At 32.3% G+C, this 24,542-nt stretch overlaps 1 protein-coding gene across 1 annotated transcript in view; it reads right to left on the bottom strand.

The window, feature by feature from the left end:
* The window catches only part of LOC127722186 (uncharacterized), a 30,997-nt gene extending 7,666 nt beyond the window's left edge, over positions 1-23,331 (bottom strand). The window contains exons 1-2 of the mRNA XM_052229080.1: positions 22,884-23,331; positions 2,873-3,016 (exon numbers count right to left, since the gene is read on the bottom strand). Of these exons, the coding sequence (XP_052085040.1) occupies positions 2,873-3,016; positions 22,884-23,323 (584 nt within the window). The 5' untranslated portion in view covers positions 23,324-23,331. The remainder of the gene's footprint in view (positions 1-2,872; positions 3,017-22,883) is intronic.
* Positions 23,332-24,542: the final 1,211 nt, after the last annotated feature.

Raw genomic sequence — 24,542 nt, 5'->3', positions numbered from 1 at the left:
GGCCATTTGATTTTTCCAAAGCAACAAGTTATGGAGGTCAACATAAAACCCTATGTTTTTCACTATTTCAGTCTCATAAAATATGCTGTTTGTTTTAAATCTAGTATTTTTCCATTGTACTGCAACTTTTTCAACTATCAAGTATAATGCTTGAAGAACAGCTGTTTTGATGAAATACCATTTCATTCTAAAAATGTAATTAATGATTTAAAAATTCCAATGTCCCAACATTGCACATATTTCATCTGTCCATGGGCAATAACTAAAAAAAAAATCTTTAAATTGTTTTATAAACATCTTAAAGAAATGAAGGCTTGAGCAAATGTTGAGTGCAAATGCAATGCAATTTCTGATATAACTAATATTTCCAAGGGGTATAACTCTTTTCAAAATATTTGATCTGCACTGATTTTCGAAATGGTCCAAGACATTGCTGATATAAACCATGTTAACCTTTGATATACATTAGTAAAAATCTGGCAAAAATTGTACACATGAGAGCGCTTACAATGCAAATTTCCTTATAATGAATATTTCCAAGGGGCATAATTCTTTTAAAACTAATTGATCGGCACCCATTTTTCAAACTTGTCCAAGACATTGCTGATATAAACCTAAGACATAAGTTTCATAAAAATCTGGCAGGAATTGTACACATAAGAGTGCTAACAATGCAATTTTCCATATAATTCATATTTCCAAGGGCATAACTCTTTTAAAACTTGCTGATCGGCACTGATTTTCAAACTTGTCTGAGACATTGCATTTATAAACCTATGACATAAGTTTTAAAAAAATCTGGCAAGAATTGTACATATGAGAGCGCTAACAATGCAATTTTCCATCTTATTAATATTTCAAAGGGGCATAACTCTTACTAAAATTGTTGATCAGCACTGATTTTCAAACTTATCCGAGACAATGCTAATATAAACCCATGATATAAGTTTTATAAAAATTTGACAAGAATTGTACATGCATATGTGAGAGCACTAACAAGACCAGTCAGACACCCGATATTTCTATGTCCCCTGCAACTTGTCACGTGGGGGACAAAAATGACTTTGAGGTCTTGAGATTGAAAAATACAAAACAAAAAGACATGTTGGTACAACACAAATGCCATTGCTTGCAGCCATATCACAAAATCAGCTCCAGAGCTGCTGACATTACATAAATGAAGTCAGGACAAGAAAAGTTTTCAAGAAATTGTTCTGTCCAAGGGCTGTAATCCTGCCAAAAGTCTGTCAACCAGAATGTAACACAAACTAGATCTGTAAGTCATCATTATACACTCAATAGACTAAGAGACCAAAAATTGGCATCAGATCTGCAGGCTTTATCAATTTTATTAGACAAAGGGCTGAAACTCTGTCAAAAGTCATGAAAGTAATTCAAATGGAACAAAATGCAAACTCAATTTTGAAGTCATCAAAATGAAATAATGTACCAAAAATTCCAAAAGCACCATGGGCAGTCAAGGATATAACTCTATAGCGTTATTAGAGAAAAATAACATATATTTGTTATTGTGGACTAAAAAATCAAAGAACTGTGATAACATATGTATGTTACATGTTTCAAAGGGACAATATAAATCATTAGTATTGTTAAAATGTATACAAGTTCTATTGATATTACTATTGTCTTTATGTATACTTAACTATAGAAGGATATAACAGTTCATAGTTTGCCAATCATGCATAGTAAACCTATGTTATTACAGAAAAAATATGCCTATAATAACTAAAGGGTGTTATTACAGCTTCTCAACATCACTCCAAAGCATTTGCTCAGACATTCATCATGCTTAGTTACAATGAATTTTAATTTATTGTAAGAAATAATGATCAGAGCATGTAATGAGGTTCTGCGCAAGCTTCCCAGTAATTCCCAAGTGTCTCATATAACAAGTTACATGCCTTTAATAACTAAGCCTTGTTATTACAGCTAAGTTTATCCCTTAAAAGCCTCGTCTCATTGATTTACCATGGTTAATGAAAAATGTATTAATTTAATTCAAAAATTAGTTACCAAGGCTATGCATTTAGTTTCAGCGCAAAGTTTCCAGAGCCCACTAAATATCATATTATGTATGATTTATTTTACAAATAACAAACATATGTTATTACAGATTTAGAAAATTTAAGGATTAAAGAGTAGACAACTCATGAAAGTATCTGTAATAACACATGCAAGTTATTTTCTGTAATAACCCTATAGAGTTATATCCCTAACTGATGGGAGCAAAAGCCAATTGAGGTTTTTTTACTGCTTAAAATAAATGTTATATTTTAGTTAATTGATTGATTGTTGGTCACAGGACGTTAAGCAACCAACAATCAATCAATCAATCATTTGAATTGGTAAACTTAAATGTAATATTCATTTAAAGCAGTAAATAAATCATGCAACTACAATGATTCATTTGAAACTCTACAAATATTTTTTTTTGTATTTTGTCAGAAGTACCGATACATATTATGATGATCAAGCTGACAACAGATAGTCAGGCAACCCCTGATGCATTTTCTTCTAGCCTGGTCTGAAACTTACTAGTATGATTGATTGATTGATTGATTGCATGGTGTTTAACGCCAATTTCAGCACTATTGACTATTCCATGGCGGTCAGTTTTTTTATTGGTGGAGGAAGCCAGAGTCCCCAGAGAGAACCATAGACCTTCAGTAGGAAAACTGACAATCCTAGTCAATGAAGATTGGAGACGAATGCACCTGGATTTGAACTAACAACCTCAGTGTTGACATACTATTGATACAGTAATTGGACTACTAGGACCACTCGTTGACAGAGGCTCCTAGCCTGGTCAAAAATTTACTGGTATGTAAGTTGTTCATATTGTCATACTTACTCATCCTGTAAAAAGCACATTCTTGCAAATGCTCCAACCATTCCAGAAAACATATGCTTTGCTGTTGGTTTCTTTCTGTAGAGTCTTTCTAACATAAATGCAACACGTTGAGTGAAATCAATGGCATAACTCAAAGAAATGTTCCTGAAATAAGATAAAAAAAATATTTAGAAAATCTATCAATTATAGATAAGGGGTTAATTTGCAATTTCAGTCATGTGGACTTATCTGTAGGTATTACTTTGCAGAACATTTTTGCCATTCAATGTTTCTGTCTATCTACATTTGTATTATAGTTTGAACTTTCTGAAAAAAAAAAGAAAAAATGGGTAAAAATCATATTTCAAGGGCAATAACTCCTAAAAGAGGTGAATTGACAATTTTAATCATTTGACTGATTATTTGTAGGTTTTTCTTTTGCTGAACATTTTTGCCATTTCAAGTTTATCTCGATCTATTATAGTTTCTGCAAAAAACTTAAACAAATTCTATATATCTTCTTTCAAGGGCAATAACTTCTGAAAGGGATCTTACTTTGTTGAACATTTTTGCCATTTAAAGTTTCCCTTACAATTTTCCCAAAACATTAAAAAAAAGATAAAAATTGTCTTTCACAGGTAACATGGGTAATAAGGGACTGATTGACAATTTCAGTCATGTTGCCTTTTTTTTAAATCTTGCTTTGCTTAACATTTTTGCTATTTAATCATGTTAATGTTCCTACGTATCTATCAACATGATCAAAGTATCTGCAAAAAACATCAAACATTTGACAAAAAAATCTTCCAGAGGCAATAACTCAAGACTATAAGGGGTCAATTGACAATTTTGGTCATTTGAATTATTCGAAGATCTTACTTTCATGACTTTGCTGAATATTTTTGACTTTCAAGGTTTCTTTCTATCTATCATCAATGATCATACAATATAGTTTCTGCAAAAAAAATTTAAAATTTAATAAAAAAATAGTCTTGCAAGGATATTGACTCCTATGGATGAGGGATAATTGATGATTTGAGTCAGTTTGACTTATTTGTAGATCTTATTTTACTTTACATTTTTGCTGTAAAAAATTCTAATAGGTGCAGGTGACTAAATAAACATGCACAATGGTGCATGAAACAAAATATACAACCTCATCATTTAAAGTTTTATTTTCCTGGAAACTGAATTCTATGATGTACAAATAACAAGAGGCTCCTAAGAGCCTGAATTAGGAGCCTCTTTTACTCAGGCAATCACCTGGTAAAAATATGCCATGTGATATTAAGTTTTACCTTTATTGCAACTGGTTAGGTTTGCTTAATTGAGGATTTCAGTTAGTGGCATTTGTGTATATCTTGTTTTGATGATCATTCTTACTGCTCACATTTTCTAACTATCGACATGTTTTATAGTTTCCGAGAAAATTGGCATTCTTATAAACATTAGTAAAAATTCCTATAGAAGGGAAATAACTCTTATAAGGAGCCATGCAATGGTTTGGGTCATAGTGGCATGTTTGTAGATCTTGTATTGCTGATTATTTCTAATGTACACAGTTTCTACCTATCTATTTTAGTTTTCTAGATATATTGGCAACAATTCAAAAATTAGTCAAAAATCATCATTTACAGGAATAAGTCCTGAAGGAGTCATCCAATAGTTTCAATCATATCAGCTTTTTGTAGATGTTGTAATGGGTTGCTTTTTTTATTGTTTACATATATATTCCTCCTTTCTATACATGTTCTAAGTTTTCGAGATAATTTGGAAATTATAAAAATTAGCCAAAAATCATCATTTAAGGGAAATTACTCCAATATACATGATATACATGATATATATATATGAAATTATACATGTACACTGGTTTTGGTCATATTTATAAGCATTTGTGTAGATCTTGTCTGGCTTTTTGCTATTAACAGTTTCTACCTAGTATCTATTATAGTTTTCAAGATACAGGCAAAAATACGGAAATTAGTCAAAAATCGTCATTTGAGGGCTTTTAAGTACTTGATGAGTCATCCAGTTGTTTGGGTCAAGTGGCCTTTCTGTAGATCTTATATTGCTGATATTTGGTGATTTAATAAAGTAAAGGGTATTGAATATATATATATATATATAAAACGTCTGAATAATAGTCAACGATTTTTCCCACGAGGGCACTGGATCGTTACGAGTAACGATACATGTACACAATAAATAAATTATATAAACGCCTAAAAAGTGTACACAACACCACCAATAACAAAAAAAGGAACTATAAATGTAATTATTTATAAATATTTCGGATAACAGATATCCTTCATCAGTAAATATGATTGTGATGTTGAATGAATCATATATCAGTCTACTTAGATTAAACTATAACAATCTTGAAATTTATACAATAAAAATGTCAAACCGAACATCAGGTAAGACGCTTGCACAATTCTAAATATGTGTTAAACACGACATAGGTTATATGACTAATTACAAAAGAGAGTTCAAATATATGCTTTAAATAAAAATAATAATGTGCGATATGAACTAGCACAATTCTAAAGCTTTAACGGTGACGACAGTTATGATGTTACAAGAACGATTGCGTCAATAAGAATTCCAAATAAACAGCACTGAACGATCTAAATTTGTAAATATTTCAAATTTGACAACGGTAGAGTAGTTACAACAGAGTCTGCGTATTTAAACATCACAAACAAACGGCCGTTAAAATATGATAATAAAATTTGACTAAGGTTAACTAGTTGAACGTGGCTTGGTACTTTTACATCCCTCAAAAAATTAAGCAATTTAAATTGGTATATTCAACAGATTTTAGAGATGAGTAAGGTAAAGAAATAGAAACAGAGACTGTAATAATAAGCAATATAACCCAAATGTGAAGCACTGCATGGAGTAGAACTACATCTTTTCATTTATCCCATTTGGTGCCAAAGTTGTTAATTTTCTTATCCAAAATCTTTCCCGAGTGAGTCTATCCTCCCTAGACCAAGCAGAGTTGTGATCAATGATTGTAATGGTCAGTCGATTGAGATCTGCCTTAGTGTGGCCAGGGGATCTCAAATGTCGACTGAGAGGGAGGTCTGGCTTGCATTGGTAGTCGCTACGATGACCGTTCATTCGTTTGTGAAACGGCTGTTCTGACTCGCCAACATACTGTTTACCACATTTACACTGTAGGAGATACACAACATTTGTAGTCTTGCAATTAACATTGCAAAATATGGTGTATTCTGTACCAGTGGAGTGACTGTTAAAAGTCTGGGTAACCAGTATTTGTTTGCAAGTCAGACATCGTTTGTTTGCAAACAAATACTGGTTACCCAGACTTTTAACAGTCACTCCACTGGTACAGAATACACCATATTTTGCAATGTTAATTGCAAGACTACAAATGTTGTGTATCTCCTACAGCATTGTTTGTACAGTGTAAATGTGGTAAACAGTATGTTGGCGAGTCAGAACAGCCGTTTCACAAACGAATGAACGGTCATCGTAGCGACTACCAATGCAAGCCAGACCTCCCTCTCAGTCGACATTTGAGATCCCCTGGCCACACTAAGGCAGATCTCAATCGACTGACCATTACAATCATTGATCACAACTCTGCTTGGTCTAGGGAGGATAGACTCACTCGGGAAAGATTTTGGATAAGAAAATTAACAACTTTGGCACCAAATGGGATAAATGAAAAGATGTAGTTCTACTCCATGCAGTGCTTCACATTTGGGTTATATTGCTTATATTACAGTCTCTGTTTCTATTTCTTTACCTTACTCATCTCTAAAATCTGTTGAATATACCAATTTAAATTGCTTAATTTTTTGAGGGATGTATAAGTACCAAGCCACGTTCAACTAGTTAACCTTAGTCAAATTTTATTATCATATTTTAACGGCCGTTTGTTTGTGATGTTTAAATACGCAGACTCTGTTGTAACTACTCTACCGTTGTCAAATTTGAAATATTTACAAATTTAGATCGTTCAGTGCTGTTTATTTGGAATTCTTATTGACGCAATCGTTCTTGTAACATCATAACTGTCGTCACCGTTAAAGCTTTAGAATTGTGCTAGTTCATATCGCACATTATTATTTTTATTTAAAGCATATATTTGAACTCTCTTTTGTAATTAGTCATATAACCTATGTCGTGTTTAACACATATTTAGAATTGTGCAAGCGTCTTACCTGATGTTCGGTTTGACTTTTTTATTGTATAAATTTCAAGATTGTTATAGTTTAATCTAAGTAGACTGATATATGATTCATTCAACATCACAATCATATTTACTGATGAAGGATATCTGTTATCCGAAATATTTATAAATAATTACATTTATAGTTCCTTTTTTTGTTATTGGTGTTGTTGTGTACACTTTTTAGGCGTATATATATATAAATGTAAAAATCAAGAACTGATACGATGAGAGCACAAAAACAGACATCCGTAGGTCAAAGAACAATTTCCAGTACAAGGTGAATCATTAAGATTGTATACTTTTTTTTTAATCATATGTACATGATATAGGAGCATGATGAAATTGACTTGTAGCAGTAAATAAAAGTGTTATGAAAGTTTTGCATTATTAAATTTATCTCAGTCACATAAGGTCCCTTTATTGTAGTGATAGATTAACAAAACTTCACATTATTTTTTCAAACGTTTAAATGTGTGTTAACAAAGTTCTCAGGTATTTCAGTCTAATAAATGGAGGAAAGGATTATCATGATTATTTCTGCCTAAAACTTATTCAAGATGTAAAACCCAATTGCAACAACACACAATTCAAACTATCAAATGAATTAACTGTTACCATGGTTACAGTAGTTCACCTTTCAATCAGGAGAAAAATAATGACCTTAAACACAAGTCAATATTTTATGCCTTGAAGCACATTTCATTGGAACTTTGTATTTTCCGGGATGTTTCTCCAAAAGAAAGACTAATAATTCAGAAAGAAATGACCCCATAAAGGTATACAATGCCATAGAAGTGGGAATGACACAACACCTATACATGTAAATCAAAAACTCCATTTTAATTAGATATGTTATTCAATTTTGAAGCTTTAAAGTAAGGGAATAAACCTTCAGTTGGAGCATTCCTATTTGTATGACGTCTAGTTAAAACATGATGTTAATGTGCCAAGATCATTCATAAAATTTCTCAGAATTTTATTTTATCCAATCTCTAATGCATCATTTCTTTTTGTTGTACAAGTACAGTAAGAAAAGGTCAAAACAAAGGTCATGAGTAATGAGCTGAGGAAGGGACAACTTTAGAAATTAAGGAAACAATTTTTTAAAGATGAATTAAAGTCCTTAAAAAAATTACTTTGTTTGAAGTGTTTACAATAGATTGAACTCAGGTCTCTTTTAAAAATGTTTTACACACAACATGCACAAAACATTGTTTAAACAGGTCCACACTTAGGTTCAACTGTTTAGTGAAGTCATTAAAAAGTTGTGTAAATTCAGAATTTATCCAGATTGGAATAAATAGCAAAAAGGTGTACTGGAATAAACACATGACATAGTTTGTATTGTATTGCATCTGTATCATTATTTTGGGTTAAATGCCATTATTCAGATAGCTCATTTGTCGGACGGCCCATTGTTCCAACAGCCCATTGGTCCCACAACTCATTAGTTCGACAACCCATTCCTCATGTTACTCCGACACTTAGAAATAATCATTGCATGGTATCAAGGTAAAAAAAATATGTCTGTCTGTATCATAACCATTATAATGTTAAGTATACATGGTATATGTTATTTCATATGTACAGAAATAATTCTGTATATATATAGGTACAATGTAGTTGGAATTCTATGTCATGTCAGTAACTGCTAGTAGTCCTTTGTTAATTTTATGATGTATAAATTATTCATTGTCATTTTGCTTAGTTTCTTTTGTTACCTATTCTGACATCGGACACGGACTTCTTTTAAACTGAGTTTCACTGTGCTTACTGCTGTGTGTTTGTTTATTCTACATTGGCTAGAGGTATAGGGGGAGGGTTGAGATCTCACAATACATGTTTAACCCCGCCGCATTTTTGCTCCTGTCCCAAGTCAGGAGCCTCAGTCCTTTGTTAGTCATGTATGTTTTTTTTTAATTTTAGTTCATTTATATGTTTTGGAGTTTAGTGTGACTTCCATTTTCACTGAACTAGTACACATTTTTGTTTAGGGGCCAGCTGAAGCCCACCTCCAGGTGCGGGATTTTCTCGCTGTGTTGAATACCAGTGTTGGTGGCCTTTGGCTGTTTTCTGCTCTTTGGTGGGGTTGTCATGGTTGTTGTCTCTTTTACACATTCCCCATTTCCATTCTCAATTTTATAAATATATATAGTTCAAATTCTGTTTACATGTACATGTACAAAATGATGTAAGTAATTAAAATTTGTGTGTAGAGGTATATTATTCATTTATATAAATGTATTTTTGTGCCTTTACATATATATATATATATATATAAATAAGAAGATGTTGTATGAGTGCCAATCATTTGGAATGAGACAACTATCCATCCAAGTCACAATATGTAAGAGTAAACAATTATAGGTCAAAGTACGGCCTTCAACACAGAGCCTTGGCTCACACCGAACAGCAAGCTATAAAGGGCCCAAAAAGACTAGTGTAAACAATTCAAACAGATAAACCAACAGTCTAATCTATATAAAAAACGAGAAACAAGAAACACTCATGAACCACACCAACAAACGACAACCACTGAACAACAGGCTTGACTGACTTAGGACAGGTGCATGAAAATGCAACAGGTTACATGTATATAAAGAAATAGTAATGTATTTACAGAATTCAAAAAACATATATATCATGTATATACAGAACTGTTTCTGTATGTTCATGATGTAAAGACTTCCAATTTCATAAGAAATTAGTATGTTACTGTATTAGTATGTACAATGATGTACAGTAACAATTCTGTACATACACAAATACAGAACATAAGAATTTTAATTATATGTACATGTATATATATACAAATGTATTATATGCACAATTTGAATTACAGCATACGCAGAATTATTTATACTGATTCTCACCAAAATTCAAACTTTTCTAAACAAATTAGGCCGGGTCAGAATATGATTTGTTTTATAACATACAGAATCTATTCTGTCGATTGGATGTGGCTCCATCTGGTCAAATCCAACCTGCTATCTTTGGGATTAGGTAGGCAACTTTCCTTATCATTTAAAACGACCTACAACATGTACAAGCGAAATGCAATAAATATTTAGATACAAAAACAATATATTTAGTGCCATCTATATGTCTGATCCATCCTTATGGGAAGTGCTGCTTACTGTCTCAGTATGTCATTAGTTCATGTTCTTGAACATGACATTCATCAAACAAACGGTGGGTGTCTTGCTAGAAGCAGGAATGGTTTAACAAATGCCGAATTCTTAAGACAAATGAAATACTCTAAGCCTTAAAAGGAAAGGGGGCGAGGATTTGAAACGAGAATAAGGACTCAGCAGTGGCAATTATTAGCATGTCATACTTCAACTCCAAGGCACTGAGACAACTATCAGACATGAGAAGAATAATCTGTAATCTGAACATCTGTAGATTTAAAACAGCCATCACCATGATCACGTCATATAGACCATTGCACATCAGAGAATGGACCATCGCATTTCGGCACAGACCATCCCACTTCCAAGTCAAACATATTGACAACAGATTCTTCGCTCACATTAAACATGCTTGACCAACAAAATAGGGGCAGCTCTGATATTCCAACACCCCAGTAGTCCGTCACCCCATTGGTCCGACACCCCATTAGTCCAACACCCCAATAGTCCGCCACCCCATTGGTCATGTTGGTCCGAAACCCCATTAGTCCAACACCCTATTGGTTCAACACCTAATAGTTCGACATTCCATTAGTCTAGCTAGCTGACATCAAAATGTTTTTAAAAAAAAATGTATTCATTTTTATATTACATGTATTACAAAGCCAAATAAAAGGTTCGTTCAAAATTAAGAACATGAAGAAGAGGTCACTGTTCTTTGTTAGAAGAGGTGATGCAATCTAGGTTAATGTATTAGTACTAAAGTAGCAGAATTTCATCACCACTAACTAAAAGCACAAAATATTTTCTTCAGCAGTCAGGGGACTTACTTAAATCAGTGATTTTCTATATCACTGATTCAAGTAACATTATGTCCTTAAAGGTTGGAAGTAAGAGTTGTCTTTCTTTAATAATCACCTATTTAAGTAGTACAAATTAATCACTAGACTAAGTGATTTTATTTTATTGTAGCTTTAAATAAAGAATACTAATGATCCAGGGACTAATTATGTTGCTAAAATTATCAAAACCAACATCTGTGTTGATAGGATGACCGGGTCATGTCAGGTGATGACCTTGTACTAAATCTAGGATAATGAAATAAAAATCACTTGTTTAAGTATCATACCTCAATTTTCTTCCAAAAAAATCACTTCTTTTAATAAAGTATCATTATTTTAATAACCCCCACTAATTTCAACACCCCCAAACAGTGAAATTTGATTGTGAACAGTAGAATTTTATTACATAATCTATAAGATGAAACCTTGAATTTTACAGGAAAAATGCTCCCACTGCTGGGAAAAATCTGTTAAGAAAGTATCAGTTCATTATGTTAAGCCATTTTTATAGCATTTTTTCAACTAAAATAGATTTTGAAGCTAAATGATTGCATCAAAGGCATAAACCTTGCTGCTTAAAAGAAGCAAAAAGTTATTTTTTTTCAATTTTACTAATGAAAACATATTATCTAAACCTATGTGTTTAAAATTTTGGTAAAACTACAAAATCACAATTTGTGACAAAACTTTGAATTTGCTACTTAAATAAGTGATTTAAAAATCACTTATTTCAATAAGTCCCCTGACTGTTCAGTCTTGACGAATTGCTTAATAAATACCTCTCGATACAGTATCTCAGAGATACAGGTTTAACATGTTTAAAAATGATGCAGTGTGATAATAAAGGAACTAATAAAGCTTTGCTGCGTACATGATTATAGATAAGATAAGATAAGATATATTTTATTACCAATTAAGGGTCCACAAGGGCATATGACTTGAGTGAATAAGACGGTCACGTTCTTCTGGTATAACTCTAGCGACAAAAAGTAATAATGGTGCTGTAACTCTACTAAAACTTCTAATTTAATATATTTTTTTTGAAAAGGGGAGCTAAAATGTAACAGTAAAATGCCATTAGTTGAAGAAGAACACCAGTTAAGTTTGTATATATGGGCACCAATATTCAAGAAAGAGTGAAATTAGGACAGATCACTCTGTTTTTCAAATAGTGGGTAAGCTGGTTCAATGATTATCTCACTTCAGTCCAAATAATACTCCTCAGTTTTTGACGTGTTTGCCGCACAGGGACTCGGTTAGCAGATCAACATTTTTTTTTATGCCCCAGCCATTAGACGAAGGGGGCATTAAGCATCCGTACGTCCACCCGTCCTTCCGTCTGTACGTCTGTCCCAAAATTAGTTTCCGTTCTCTAACTTTAGTTTGCCCCAACCAAATGTTATGAAACATATACCAATGCATATTACCATAAAACACAGATAAAGTTCGAATAAGGGTGGCGTCACTTTTATTGTTCTCTAGTTATGTCCTTTTATAAAGTCATATGCAAGCGGTAGCATCATCTGTGTCCCACGGATGCATTCTCCATTTATTTTAATCAGGCATCAATATTATGTAGTTTTCTAGCAATGTATAGTTTACTATTCACATCAGTATACTGAAAAACCCTAAAGGGACCTAAGTCGCCATTTCGAATAGCCTACCCTTCATTAAAAATATTTCTATGTGACTGTATTATACAATATAAAGGCATTCATTTACTTCCTAAATGATTCTTCGATCAGAAGCATGTATACATGTATTGATTTCCTGATCAACGACTACCTTACTCATGTTACTCAGCTATTGTTTCAATCAGGTCAAAAAATTCAAATTTCCCGGCGAAAGCAACGTAACCATGTGGTAACTGGCAAACATGTCGTTTTTCAAAAACATAGGCACAATGGGAGATACTTCTGTCATTACATCCAGCGGCAAATATTTCATGCATATTCAGGATAAGAACTAATTAACAATAAATCCTGTAATAGGGGTTGACCAGAATGAAGAGCGATAATATAAAGCAGTTACAAAATGTATATTCACTGTAAGTCCATTTGGATGGCAAATGCCATCTGCTTTAATCAGTCAGAGCTCTGACATAAACAAGTCAGAATAAAATGACTTCTTAAAGTCAGAAAGTGTTTTGAAATTCTGACCTGTACGCGTCAATTTTTGTTTTGCGTAGTTTTCACTCGAGTCCGTCAAACCAGAAGTTATTTTGAATTTGCCGCCGATCTACGACACATACGATCACGTCGTTTTTTGCAAGAGATCACGTGTTTGAGAGTCGTTGTTTTGGAAGTGTCTCGAACGAGAAGTCATTGAATATTATATTGATTATTTACGATTTTTAGTGAAAATCTAGGTCATTGTGGGCATTTTTAGAAAGGTAATTCATATTACCTCCGTATTTTAATGGGCATTTTTATATTTTTTGCCTATAAAGAAGTTCCTTGCAAGTGAATTTTTTGCTGTTTCATGAAGGCGCGCGACCTGTAAATACGGACGCGTGGTCTTTGAGATGACCTGGTGTTTGACAATTCTGACTTGTTCAGGTCAGAAAATGTTGTTATGATAATGAATTGTTATTTTCGGGAGATAACTCGTGTTGTCTTAAACAATATTAACATTATTAACCAGTCAGTGCAATTTAAAAAGTAAAATTATTGCTTCGAGCTGAACATCGTCACGTGATTTTTCTATTTTTAAACTCAATCACGAATTGATTTTAACCTTTCCGATTCGTTTCTCCCTATGAGAAAAACGATCATTGTGAATATTGATATGATGATAATGAAACGAAAATGGAAAAAATTTTAATAAAAGAAAAAGGAAGGGAGGGGTTTAACTAAAGAATTTTTTTTTATTTTTAAAGTTATAACTTAAGAACAATAAGTGATGCACACACCTGGTCTTCATTTATGATCATGGGACATGATAAAACAAATCAAATGAAATGTAGGGCAAGTCTCCAGGGATCACCCCTATCCCTGTCATTTCTCTATTCCTCTTTATAATGTCAAATTGATTTGAATGAAATATACCGGGCTAGTCTCCAGGTTTACCCCCACCCCCTGCCATTTGTAAACGGTAGAGATCCCCACCCCTAAACCATATATATTCTTGTATGGGACAATTTAACAAATCAAATGATATGTTGGGGAGGTCCCTGGGGGTCACCCCTACCCCTCCTGTTTGAAAACTTGTAAACGGTCGAGAACCCCACCCCTAAACCATATATTTTCTTGAATAGGACAATAAAACAAATCAAATGAAATATAGGGGAAGTCCCTTGGGGTCACCCCCACCCCCTCCTGTGTTAAAACTTTTTAACGGTCGGGATCCCCACCCCTTAACCATATATATTCTTGTAAGGGTCAATAAGACAAATCAAATGAAATAAAGGTGAAGTCCCTGAGGGTCACCCCACCCCCTCATGTTTGAAAACTTGTAAACGGTCGAGATCCCCACCCCTAAACCATATACATTCTTGCACAGGACAATAAAAAAAATCAAATGAAATATAGGGGAAGTCCATTGGGGTCATCCCCATCCCCCTTTTTGAAATGTTCTGGATCACCACCCCTAAAGGTAAACCATATGATATTCCTGTTCGTCATTTCAAGAAGATTTGAATGACATGCAGGGTCAAACCCTAGGCGTCACTTATGCATATCACTTTACTAGACAAAACCAATTTGTACTGGAACTTGCCCAATGTCAGGCAACCATGGGAATGACGAATTATGGGAGCTTTGTTTGGGAGACTTCGTAACAGCATCCTGTTACAATTATTTCTTGTTTATTTTAATCTGCTGAGAGACCACCTTTACATATTATATTTATCAGTGTTTGTGCAAACAGAATTGTCTATTCAGTATTATTTTCCTCTCACATGCATCACATCTTATTAATTACATGGATATAGGAAGATGTGATATGAGTGCCAATGAGACAACTCTCCATCCAAGTTACAATTTATAAAAGTAAACCATTATAGGTCAAGGTACGGCCTTCAACACGGAGCATTGGCTCACACTGAACAGCAAGCTATAAAGGGCCTAAAAAAATTACAAGTGTAACACCATTCAAACGGAAAAACCAACGGTCTTATCTATATAAAAAAAAAATTTTGGCATATTTGTTTTCCTCTGAAATTACACATCTATAATTCTTACCCCAGATGCTTAGCCACATGAAGCATTTACCTCTTATTTAAGACATAGATAGTCTTTGTTTCTACAGAAGTGAGAAGAACATTGGAAGTCAGAATGTTCTGACTTATAAAAGTCTGAATGTTCTGACTTAATAAGGTCAGAAAGACTCAGAATGATCTGAAAATACTGACTTTTTTTAATGTTTAGAGTATTTTAGACTATGAATGCACTTGTCATGCTAGTACCATAAGAAACCCTGACAAGATTTTGTTCCCAAACAACAATTTTTAAAGATATTAAGAATAACAAGTGTACAATTGAACATAAATTACAAAGTTATAAGTGTTGTGAAAAAAGCTATTTAAAAAAAAAATCAATAGATAGTTATCTTTCAACTTTTACATGTATTTAAAAAACAGTGAAAATATTATGGATTATATGTAAGGCTTCTTGAAGGACAACAAAGTCACCATATTTGGTCTGAATTTGTATGTTTTTTCTCCTCAAAAGTTTTTTAACATTAATAATGTCGGCTTTTTTCTTAACTAATTTTAAACATTCTTAATTATAATTAAATTTCCCAAACATTTTGCTTACAAACTCTTTAATTTCTAAAGTCAAATTGAAAGTTGTCTTCACAGATTCAATGTGTCTGAAAATGTTATATTGAAAAAACAATACTTTTAAATCCTCAAATAAAATGGGCATACCATGAGTTTAATGGTCATGCAGATATGCAATCCAGGATGTTAACAATCAGAGTTTAGATTACAGTCATATAGTAATAGGCAGAGTTTTTCTTATATAATCAATAACCAGAGTAAAGATAATTGATTAATAGAGGTTTAGTTTAATATAAGTAATAAACAAAGCTAATTAATACACTTGCAATCACATACATGTAGTTAAATTAGTAAATACAGAATATTCATACAAAATTCAGACAGAAATACTGTAATAGGTCAAGTCATTAGGGACGACATCAAAAGTTCAATGTAGGATAAAAAACTTAATTCACATCACATAGTTTTTTCACTGACCCACCTACTCCCCTCTTAACTTAATTTGGGAAAGATTGATTGACCAATATGGATTTATGTAAAATCGATTTTGGATAAACAAAACTTGCAGCAACTTTAACCCCACCCCCACCCCCAAACTATTTGATTTAAGTTTTTTTATCCTACATTGGTCTTTTGATGGCATCCCTTAGAATGTGCTGACTTTGTACATGAATTGTAGTGATAGTTATGGCACCCATACAACATGTAGGAATCAGTCAAAAGGAGAGAAAAAATCCCAAAATTTGTCACATAGTGACATTTGTGAGTCGGAATAACAAAATATAGACTCATTAATCTCTCCATCTTTTCAAAAATTATGAACCAGATTTTATGCATATCCATATAGTTTTTGACGGACTCTTTTAAGTCAGAACATGATTTGACCTGTTTGAGTCAATTTGCAGAACAAAATTTCCAATCAAAGCTATGTGTTCTTCCTCTTAGCCCCCTTCTGAATCTGCCACTGTTGAGTTTATTAATTGATTTTTCCATACATTATCATTAATATCAAATGGCAATGCCTGACTTAATAATTTCAATAAATTTAGTTTTTGACTGATTTTTTAAAGTCAGAATATGACTTGACCTGTTTAAGTCAATTTGCAGAACAAAATTTCCAATCAAAGCTAGGTGTACTTCCTTTAAGCCCTGCAATGCCCGGCTTAAATATTTCAATAAAATTATTTTAGTTTTGGACTGACTCTTTTAGGTCAGAACATGATTTGACCTGTTTAAAACAAAATACATTTAATATTGAATATACCAAATAAACTTTTTTATAGTCCTCATTATTGTGACTTATGGGGACTTTATTCTCTCTGTCTTTTATCTGGCTCACCCATACATTTTTAATTCAATATGACAATACTATACTTAAAAGTTGTAATAAGTTTAGTTTTGTTTGACTCTTTGAAGTCAGAACATGATTTGACCTGTTAAAGTCAGTTTACAGAACAAAATTTCCAATCAAAGCTAGGTGTACTTCCTTTAAGCCCTGCTTCTGAATCTGCCATTTTCAAGTTTATTATTTGATTATTTTTTAGAAACAATTAAGTCAAATGGTTATTTATTTTAGGGGATCTTACATATATTTCCTGTGTCTTTTATCTGACGTTCCCATACATTCATTAAATAACATATGGCAATGCCCAGCTTATATATTTCAATAAATTTATTTTAGTTTTGGACTGACTCTTTTAAGTCAGAACATGATTTGACCTGTTTAAAACAAAATACATTTAATATTGAATATACCAAATAAACTTTTTTATAGTCCTCATTATTGTGACTTATGGCGACCTTATTTCCTCTGTCTTTTATCTGGCTCACCTATATATTTTTAAATCAATATGACAATACTAGACTTAAAAGTTGTAATAAGTTAAGTTTTATTTGACTCTTTGAAGTCAGAACATGATTTGACCTGTTAAAGTCAGTTTACAGAACAAAATTTCCAATCAAAACTGGTCTTTTCCTCTAAGCCCCCCCCTAATCTGAATCTGCTACTGTTGAGTTAATTAATTGATAAGTTTGTTTAGAAACAATTCAGTCAAATGGTTTTTAAAATAAGATTTTTTATAACCAAAATTTCCATATGTTAACTTAACAGAAAAAAAAGTCATGAAAATGCAGAAATAGAATAAAATTTTAAGATAATTTGATGAAATTTGTAAACAAAATACATTTGAATATTAAATATACCAAATAAACTTTTTATAGTCCTCATTATTGTGACTTTATTATTGGGTGTCTTTTATCTGATTTTCCCATACATTCTTAAATGCATATGACAATTCCAGACTTAAAAGTTGCAATAATTAGTAAAAGTATAGTTTTTGACTGACTCTTTAAAGTCAGAACATAATGTGACTTAATGTTCAAGTCAGTTTGCACAACAGGATTTACCTCAATGAAATATTAAGATATCAAATATATACCAAATAAACTTTTATATAGTTCTAAAAATTGTGACTTAATATTTGTGATCTTTTTTCCTACTTGTATCCATACATTCTAACAATCACATCACAATCATGACAATGCCTGACTGTTACAGTTGCAATCCATTTAGTGTTTGACAGACTCTTATAAGTCAGAACATGATTTGACCTGCTTGAGTCAGTTTACAGAACAAAATTTCCAATCAAAGCTAGGTGTTCTTCCTCTAAGCCCCCCTCCTAAATATGAATCTGCTACTGTTGAGTTAATAAATTGATAAGTTAGTTTAGAAACAATTCAGTCAAATGGTTTTTAAAATAAGATTTTTTATAACCAAAATTTCCATATGTTAACTTAACAGAAAAAAAAGTCATGAAAATGCAGAAATAGAATAAAATTTTAAGATAATTTGATGAAATTTGTAAACAAAATACATTTGAATATTAAATATACCAAATAAACTTTTTATAGTCTTCATTATTGTGACTTTATTATTGGGTGTCTTTTATCTGATTTTCCCATACATTCTTAAATGCATATGACAATTCCAGACTTAAAAGTTGCAATAATTAGTAAAAGTATAGTTTTTGACTGACTCTTTAAAGTCAGAACATAATGTGACTTAATGTTCAAGTCAGTTTGCACAACAGGATTTACCTCAATGAAATATTAAGATATCAAATATATACCAAATAAACTTTTATATAGTTCTAAAAATTGTGACTTAATATTTGTGATCTTTTTTCCTACTTGTATCCATACATTCTAACAATCACATCACAATCATGACAATGCCTGACTGTTACAGTTGCAATCCATTTAGTGTTTGACAGACTCTTATAAGTCAGAACATGATTTGACCTGCTTGAGTCAGTTTACAGAACAAAATTTCCAATCAAAGCTAGGTGTTCTTCCTCTAAGCCCCCCTCCTAAATATGAATCTGCTACTGTTGAGTTAATAAATTGATAAGTTTTTTTAGAAACAATTCAGCCAAATGGTTATTAAAATATTATTTTTTTTGGCAACCACAAGTTCTATGTGTAAACTTAACAGAAAAGAAAAGTCATGAAAGTACAGAAATAAAATAAAATTTTAAGATAATTTGATGAAAATCTTTAAAAACAAAATGCATTTGATATTGAATATACCAAATAAACTTTTTTATAGTCCTCATTATTGTGACGTAAGGGGACCTTATTTCATCTAGCTTTTATCTGGCTTTCCCATACATTTTAAAATCAATATGAAAATCCTAGACTTAAAAGTTGAAATAAGTTTAGTTTTGTTTGACTCTTTGAAGTCAGAACATGATTTGACCTGTTAAAGTCAGTTTACAGAACAAAATTTCCAATCAAAACTAGGTCTTCTTCCTCTAAGCCCCCCCCTTTTTTCCCTTTATCTGAATCTGCTACTGTTGAGTTAATTAATCATGTTAATTGATAAGTTTTTTTTTAGAAACAATTCAGTCAAATGGTCTTTAAAATAATATTTTTTACAACCAAAAGTTCCATGTGTTAACTTAACAGAAAAGAAAAAGTCATGAAAATACAGAAATAGAATAAAATTTTAAGATAATTTGATGAAACTTGTAAACAAAATACATTTGAATATTACATATACCAAACAAACTTTTTTATAGTCCTCATTATTGTGACTTTATTATTGGGTGTCTTTTATCTGCTTTTCCCATACATTCTTAAATGCAAATGACAATGCCAGACTTGGAAGTTGCAATAATTAGTTAAAGTATAGTTTTTGACTGACTCTTTGAAGTCAGAACATAATTTGACCTGTTTAAAACAAAATACATTTAAATATTGAATATACCAAATAAACTTTTTTATATAATCCTCATTATTGTGACTTTAGGGGACCTTATTTCCTCTGTTTTTTATCTGGCTCTCCCGTACATTTTTAAATCAATATGACAATACTAGACTTAAAAGTTGTAATAAGTTTAGTTTTGACTGACTCTTTGAGGTCAGAACATGATTTGACCTGTTAAAGTCAGTTTACAGAACAAAATTTCCAATCAAAGCTAGGTGTACTTCCTTTATTCCAAGAAAGTCCTTGCTTTCAGACTGATTCTGAATCTGCCATTTTTCGAGTTTATTATTTGATAATTTTTTAGAAACAATTAAGTCAAATGGTTATTTATTTTAGGGGATCTTAACATATATTTCCTGTGTCTTTTATCTGACGTTCCCATACATTCATTTAATATCATATGGCAATGCCCGGCTTAAATATTTCAATAAATTTATTTTAGTTTTGGACTGACTCTTTTAAGTCAGAACAATGATTTGACCTGTTTAAAACAAAATACATTTAATATTGAATATACCAAATAAACTTTTTTATAGTCATCATTATTGTGACTTATGGGGACCTAATTTCCTCAGTCTTTTATGTGGCTTACCTATACATTTTTAAATCAATATGACAATACTAGACTTAAAAGTTGTAATACGTTTAGTAAGTCAGAACATAATGTGACTTGTTTGAGTCAGTTTGCACAACAGTATTTACCTCAATGAAATGTTAAAATAATAAATGTTTTGCTCTTAATACATTTAGCTTAAAGTGGATGAGAATATATCTTTTATTAACATAGTCTTATCATGAATAAGTGTCTTGTTTTTCCTTGGAAGATTTGAAGTATTGTCATGGTACTAGTAAATGTATCCAATATTGTAATTTGTAAATCTTTTGATATTCAGAAAATTGTATGATCCATTTTTTCTCACCTGGTTCTTCTTTGTATTTTGAAATAATTGAAAGTGATGAGATAAATATATTATGTTTAGATTCTGGAAAGGAGAAGGTATGATGTCAGATGAGCCCCACTTTTTAAAACTCTTTAATTCGAAACTAGTAATCACCATATATTTTATGGAGATTGATAACAAAGTGGTAGTAATGACTGCTTCAAATCAGAACAAAAATGACCTCTCGAAGTCAAAATGCATTAAAAAGGGGCATAAATCTTATTAGAATATGAAGATATTAAGTCACAATATTTTGTGCAAAAGCTGACCTGTGGAAGTCATTTTATGATAAATTAAAGTCTGACATAAACTGACCTGTACAAGTCATATTCTGTTGAGTGCAAGAAGGGAGACAACACTTACATCAAATTATATCTGACCTATGGAAGTCATTTTATTCTGACTTGTTTATGTCAGAGCTCTGACTGTTAATTGAGTTTAACAACCATAATAAAGCATTCAATAAAGAACCAAATATAATCAATTGTTCAATTTCATTACCATGATTACGGATATTTTGACTTTCATTATATCTTATTAAGTTTCGATTTTTAAATTCAAGTTCGGTGGAGATGGAAACCAACATGTTTGGATAACATGGATAATATAAGTTTTTGTTTGTTTGTTAATGAAATCTTTTTAGTTTGACAGTTCCAGAGATTATATCACAGTTTGTACATTTTCTTTATGACGAGAGACTGTTCTTCAAATTCCAAATTTTCCTCACCCTCAAGGATGACTTGTGTATAAAAATATGTTAACTTTTGTTTTTTTATTTTTCGATAAAGTAAACCCCTTGCCAAGTGGGGCGTCCTTTAGTTATGCTGGGTGTATAAATACGCAGCCACGTTCGGTCTGAAAAAGTTTACATTTCCCGCTCAAAACATGGCAAACATGAGTTATCTTTCTTTGTTGATACCCGGATGCAAGAGTAAACATGGCGCTTCCGTTTGTTGAAAACCCTGTCAAAATCAGATGAAATTCACGGAATTTACGAGAATTTGAAATAGGGAACATTTTTTTAAAGAATATGAAAGAATTGAAGCCAGACTAGTACATGTATACTTTTTTGACATAAAATGCCGTTTTATGTACAAAACACTTGGAATGGACATCGTTCAGTGTAAGGAATTTGTTCAGCCTCATTCAATTTTTCAAACTTATACCGTTTTGGGTTAAAAAATTATGATTTAGGTCAAAAAGTAGAATTTTGAGAATTCCACATAAATAATGCCAAAAATTTGAAAATTTTAATTTTTTATGAAGAAACAATTATCAAAACATGAACAAAACTGTGAACATAGTGTTAGAGAATGAAATGAAGACAAAAATAACTACACACTAGTTTTTATTGATATTTATTATGAAGATCTCCCACTTGAGTCATAGTAGCCAGGGAAGCCATCGTCTCAGAGTAGCTTCTGTTGGGGCAGCTATCGGTGAAAGGGTTAACATGTCCATGCATGAATTATTTGACACTGGACGTGAAGAAAACAACAATCAATCAATCAAATTCCTTTTTAGCGTAGCGGGTTTTTTGAAAGAGCTAGGTCAAACTTTGAATTTTGGTCAATATTCACTCCATAGCAATTTATAAAGCAAAATATTGCAAGGTTGTTTATTGCCTTATATTTATAGGATAATGGTATATCTTACATACATGTACATCATGTACATGTTGGGAAGTGCTGTCTTTTCCGTTTGTTTGTATGAAGTAGATTTTCAATTACAGCTTGTGTTGGACTATTGGGGTGTCTGACTAATGGGGTGTCGGACCAATAAGGTGTCGGACCAATGGGGTGTCGGAATAGAGGGGCAACCCCACAAAATAATGGTGATCATGGTGATATCCTGTTACTCCGACAACCATTATTTTGACATCCCATTATTCCGACAGCACATAATAATAAATACTTACAGCATATTGTCATTTGTTGATACCGACTGTCTTAACAAAGCAGTGTTCTTGTACAACTGGTTGATGAGAGAACTAGCGTAATTCATTGACCACCTTGGAAGTCCATCCAAAGGAGGTAAATCAAAAGTCAGTTTGCTTTTCAATGCATCGAGAGTTTCCTTCGCCAGCGGATTTGCTTCAAATGGAAGTTCACTTTTGGCTAAAACGTCAAACATACAAGTTGGGCCATCTTCAAATGTTCTATTGAAGTATATGCCTAAAGGATCTAAATCGAAACTTTTCCATCTATTGATCTCGTGTGGAATGTCCTCATCTCCTAAGGAGAAATCTGATTCATAGTCGAAATACTTCCTCTTCCGACCCCTGGAGGCTGTGCTTCTCCCGCTCCTCCTGCTTTTCTCTGAGCTCGAAGAACTTGGGCTATGAGGAACAGCAGCCATTAATTTGTTGTTAGATTATTCGTTTTCTGTGTATTGACCTCCTGTGAGTAGGAGCACCAGTACATGGAGTTTTAATAAAGATTATGTACAGTGCATATATATAAAAAGGGGGAAAAATTACATGGCATATATATATCTAAACAAGAAAGGATCTTTTTGAATCTACAATCTATTTTATATCATTATTTGGAACAAAAATTGCATACAAATTTAAGGGGAATGGGTGGGACTGACTTTTTTACTTAATGGAGCTAACAAGAAGCCTCAAGAAGACAAACATCAATATACTCTGGAACATGTTCAAAGAAGACCTAGAAAGCAGTACTAACCAGCATATACCTTCCAAAGTATGCAAGACTAAGGACAAAAACCCATGGATAACCCCCCTTACCGAAAAATAAGCCCTGCGGCAAACATTTGCCGCAAGCTTGCAGCAAACATTTGCTGCAAATTTGCCGCAACCATTTTACCATGCAAATGAAGGTTGCGGCAAGCTTGCTGCAAACATAATTATGCAAATTAGATTTGCCGCAAGCTTGCGGCAATTGTTTGCTGCAAGCTTGCGGCAATTGTTTGTTGCAAACTTGCGGCAAACTTGCAGGAACTACACATACACTAATGGCATGTGTGTAGACACATTCAATTTATCTCTTCAAATTACACAGCAACGTTTTTAGGTAACACGTAAACTCATTAACACCTGTGGATTAAATTGTAATATTTTCCTGTCCTCTAGGAACATAAAACTTACATAATTCACTACCATTAATTAGACATAGATATCAGTAAATAAAACCACAGACTTTCTCCTTAAAGTTTAGTGGTTTGTACATATATTGAAGGTGTGCATGTAGTCAGGGTTTAATATTTGCTCTTTTGGGAGATAGTTGAAGTTATTTTAAAATAACACTTTGCATCTGCGGGGGCATCATTTGTTTCTCCCAGACACAATTAAATCTCAGATAAAGTTCTACATTATCTTTGTTATGATGCAGTTACTTCAGAGTGAAGTGCGGGGCATCACTTGGTCTAGTTAATTTTATAATTATTTTTTTGTTGTAATTAATCTTATTTGAAAATATTCGTTCATATTTCAGCCGTATCTCAATTTTTTTTTACTTTATAAAATTATTTTATATGTGTTACCCTATATTCTTATGTGTAGAATACTCTTAAACATTTAAATATAAGAAAAGAGGGCAACATACATAAATTATTA

This window comes from Mytilus californianus, unplaced genomic scaffold (genome assembly GCF_021869535.1).
Source record: "Mytilus californianus isolate M0D057914Y unplaced genomic scaffold, xbMytCali1.0.p SCAF_12, whole genome shotgun sequence".
NCBI lineage: Eukaryota > Metazoa > Mollusca > Bivalvia > Mytilida > Mytilidae > Mytilus > Mytilus californianus.
The sequence above is the reverse complement of the archived record's forward strand: the minus strand, read 5'-3'. Positions and strand labels throughout refer to the sequence as shown.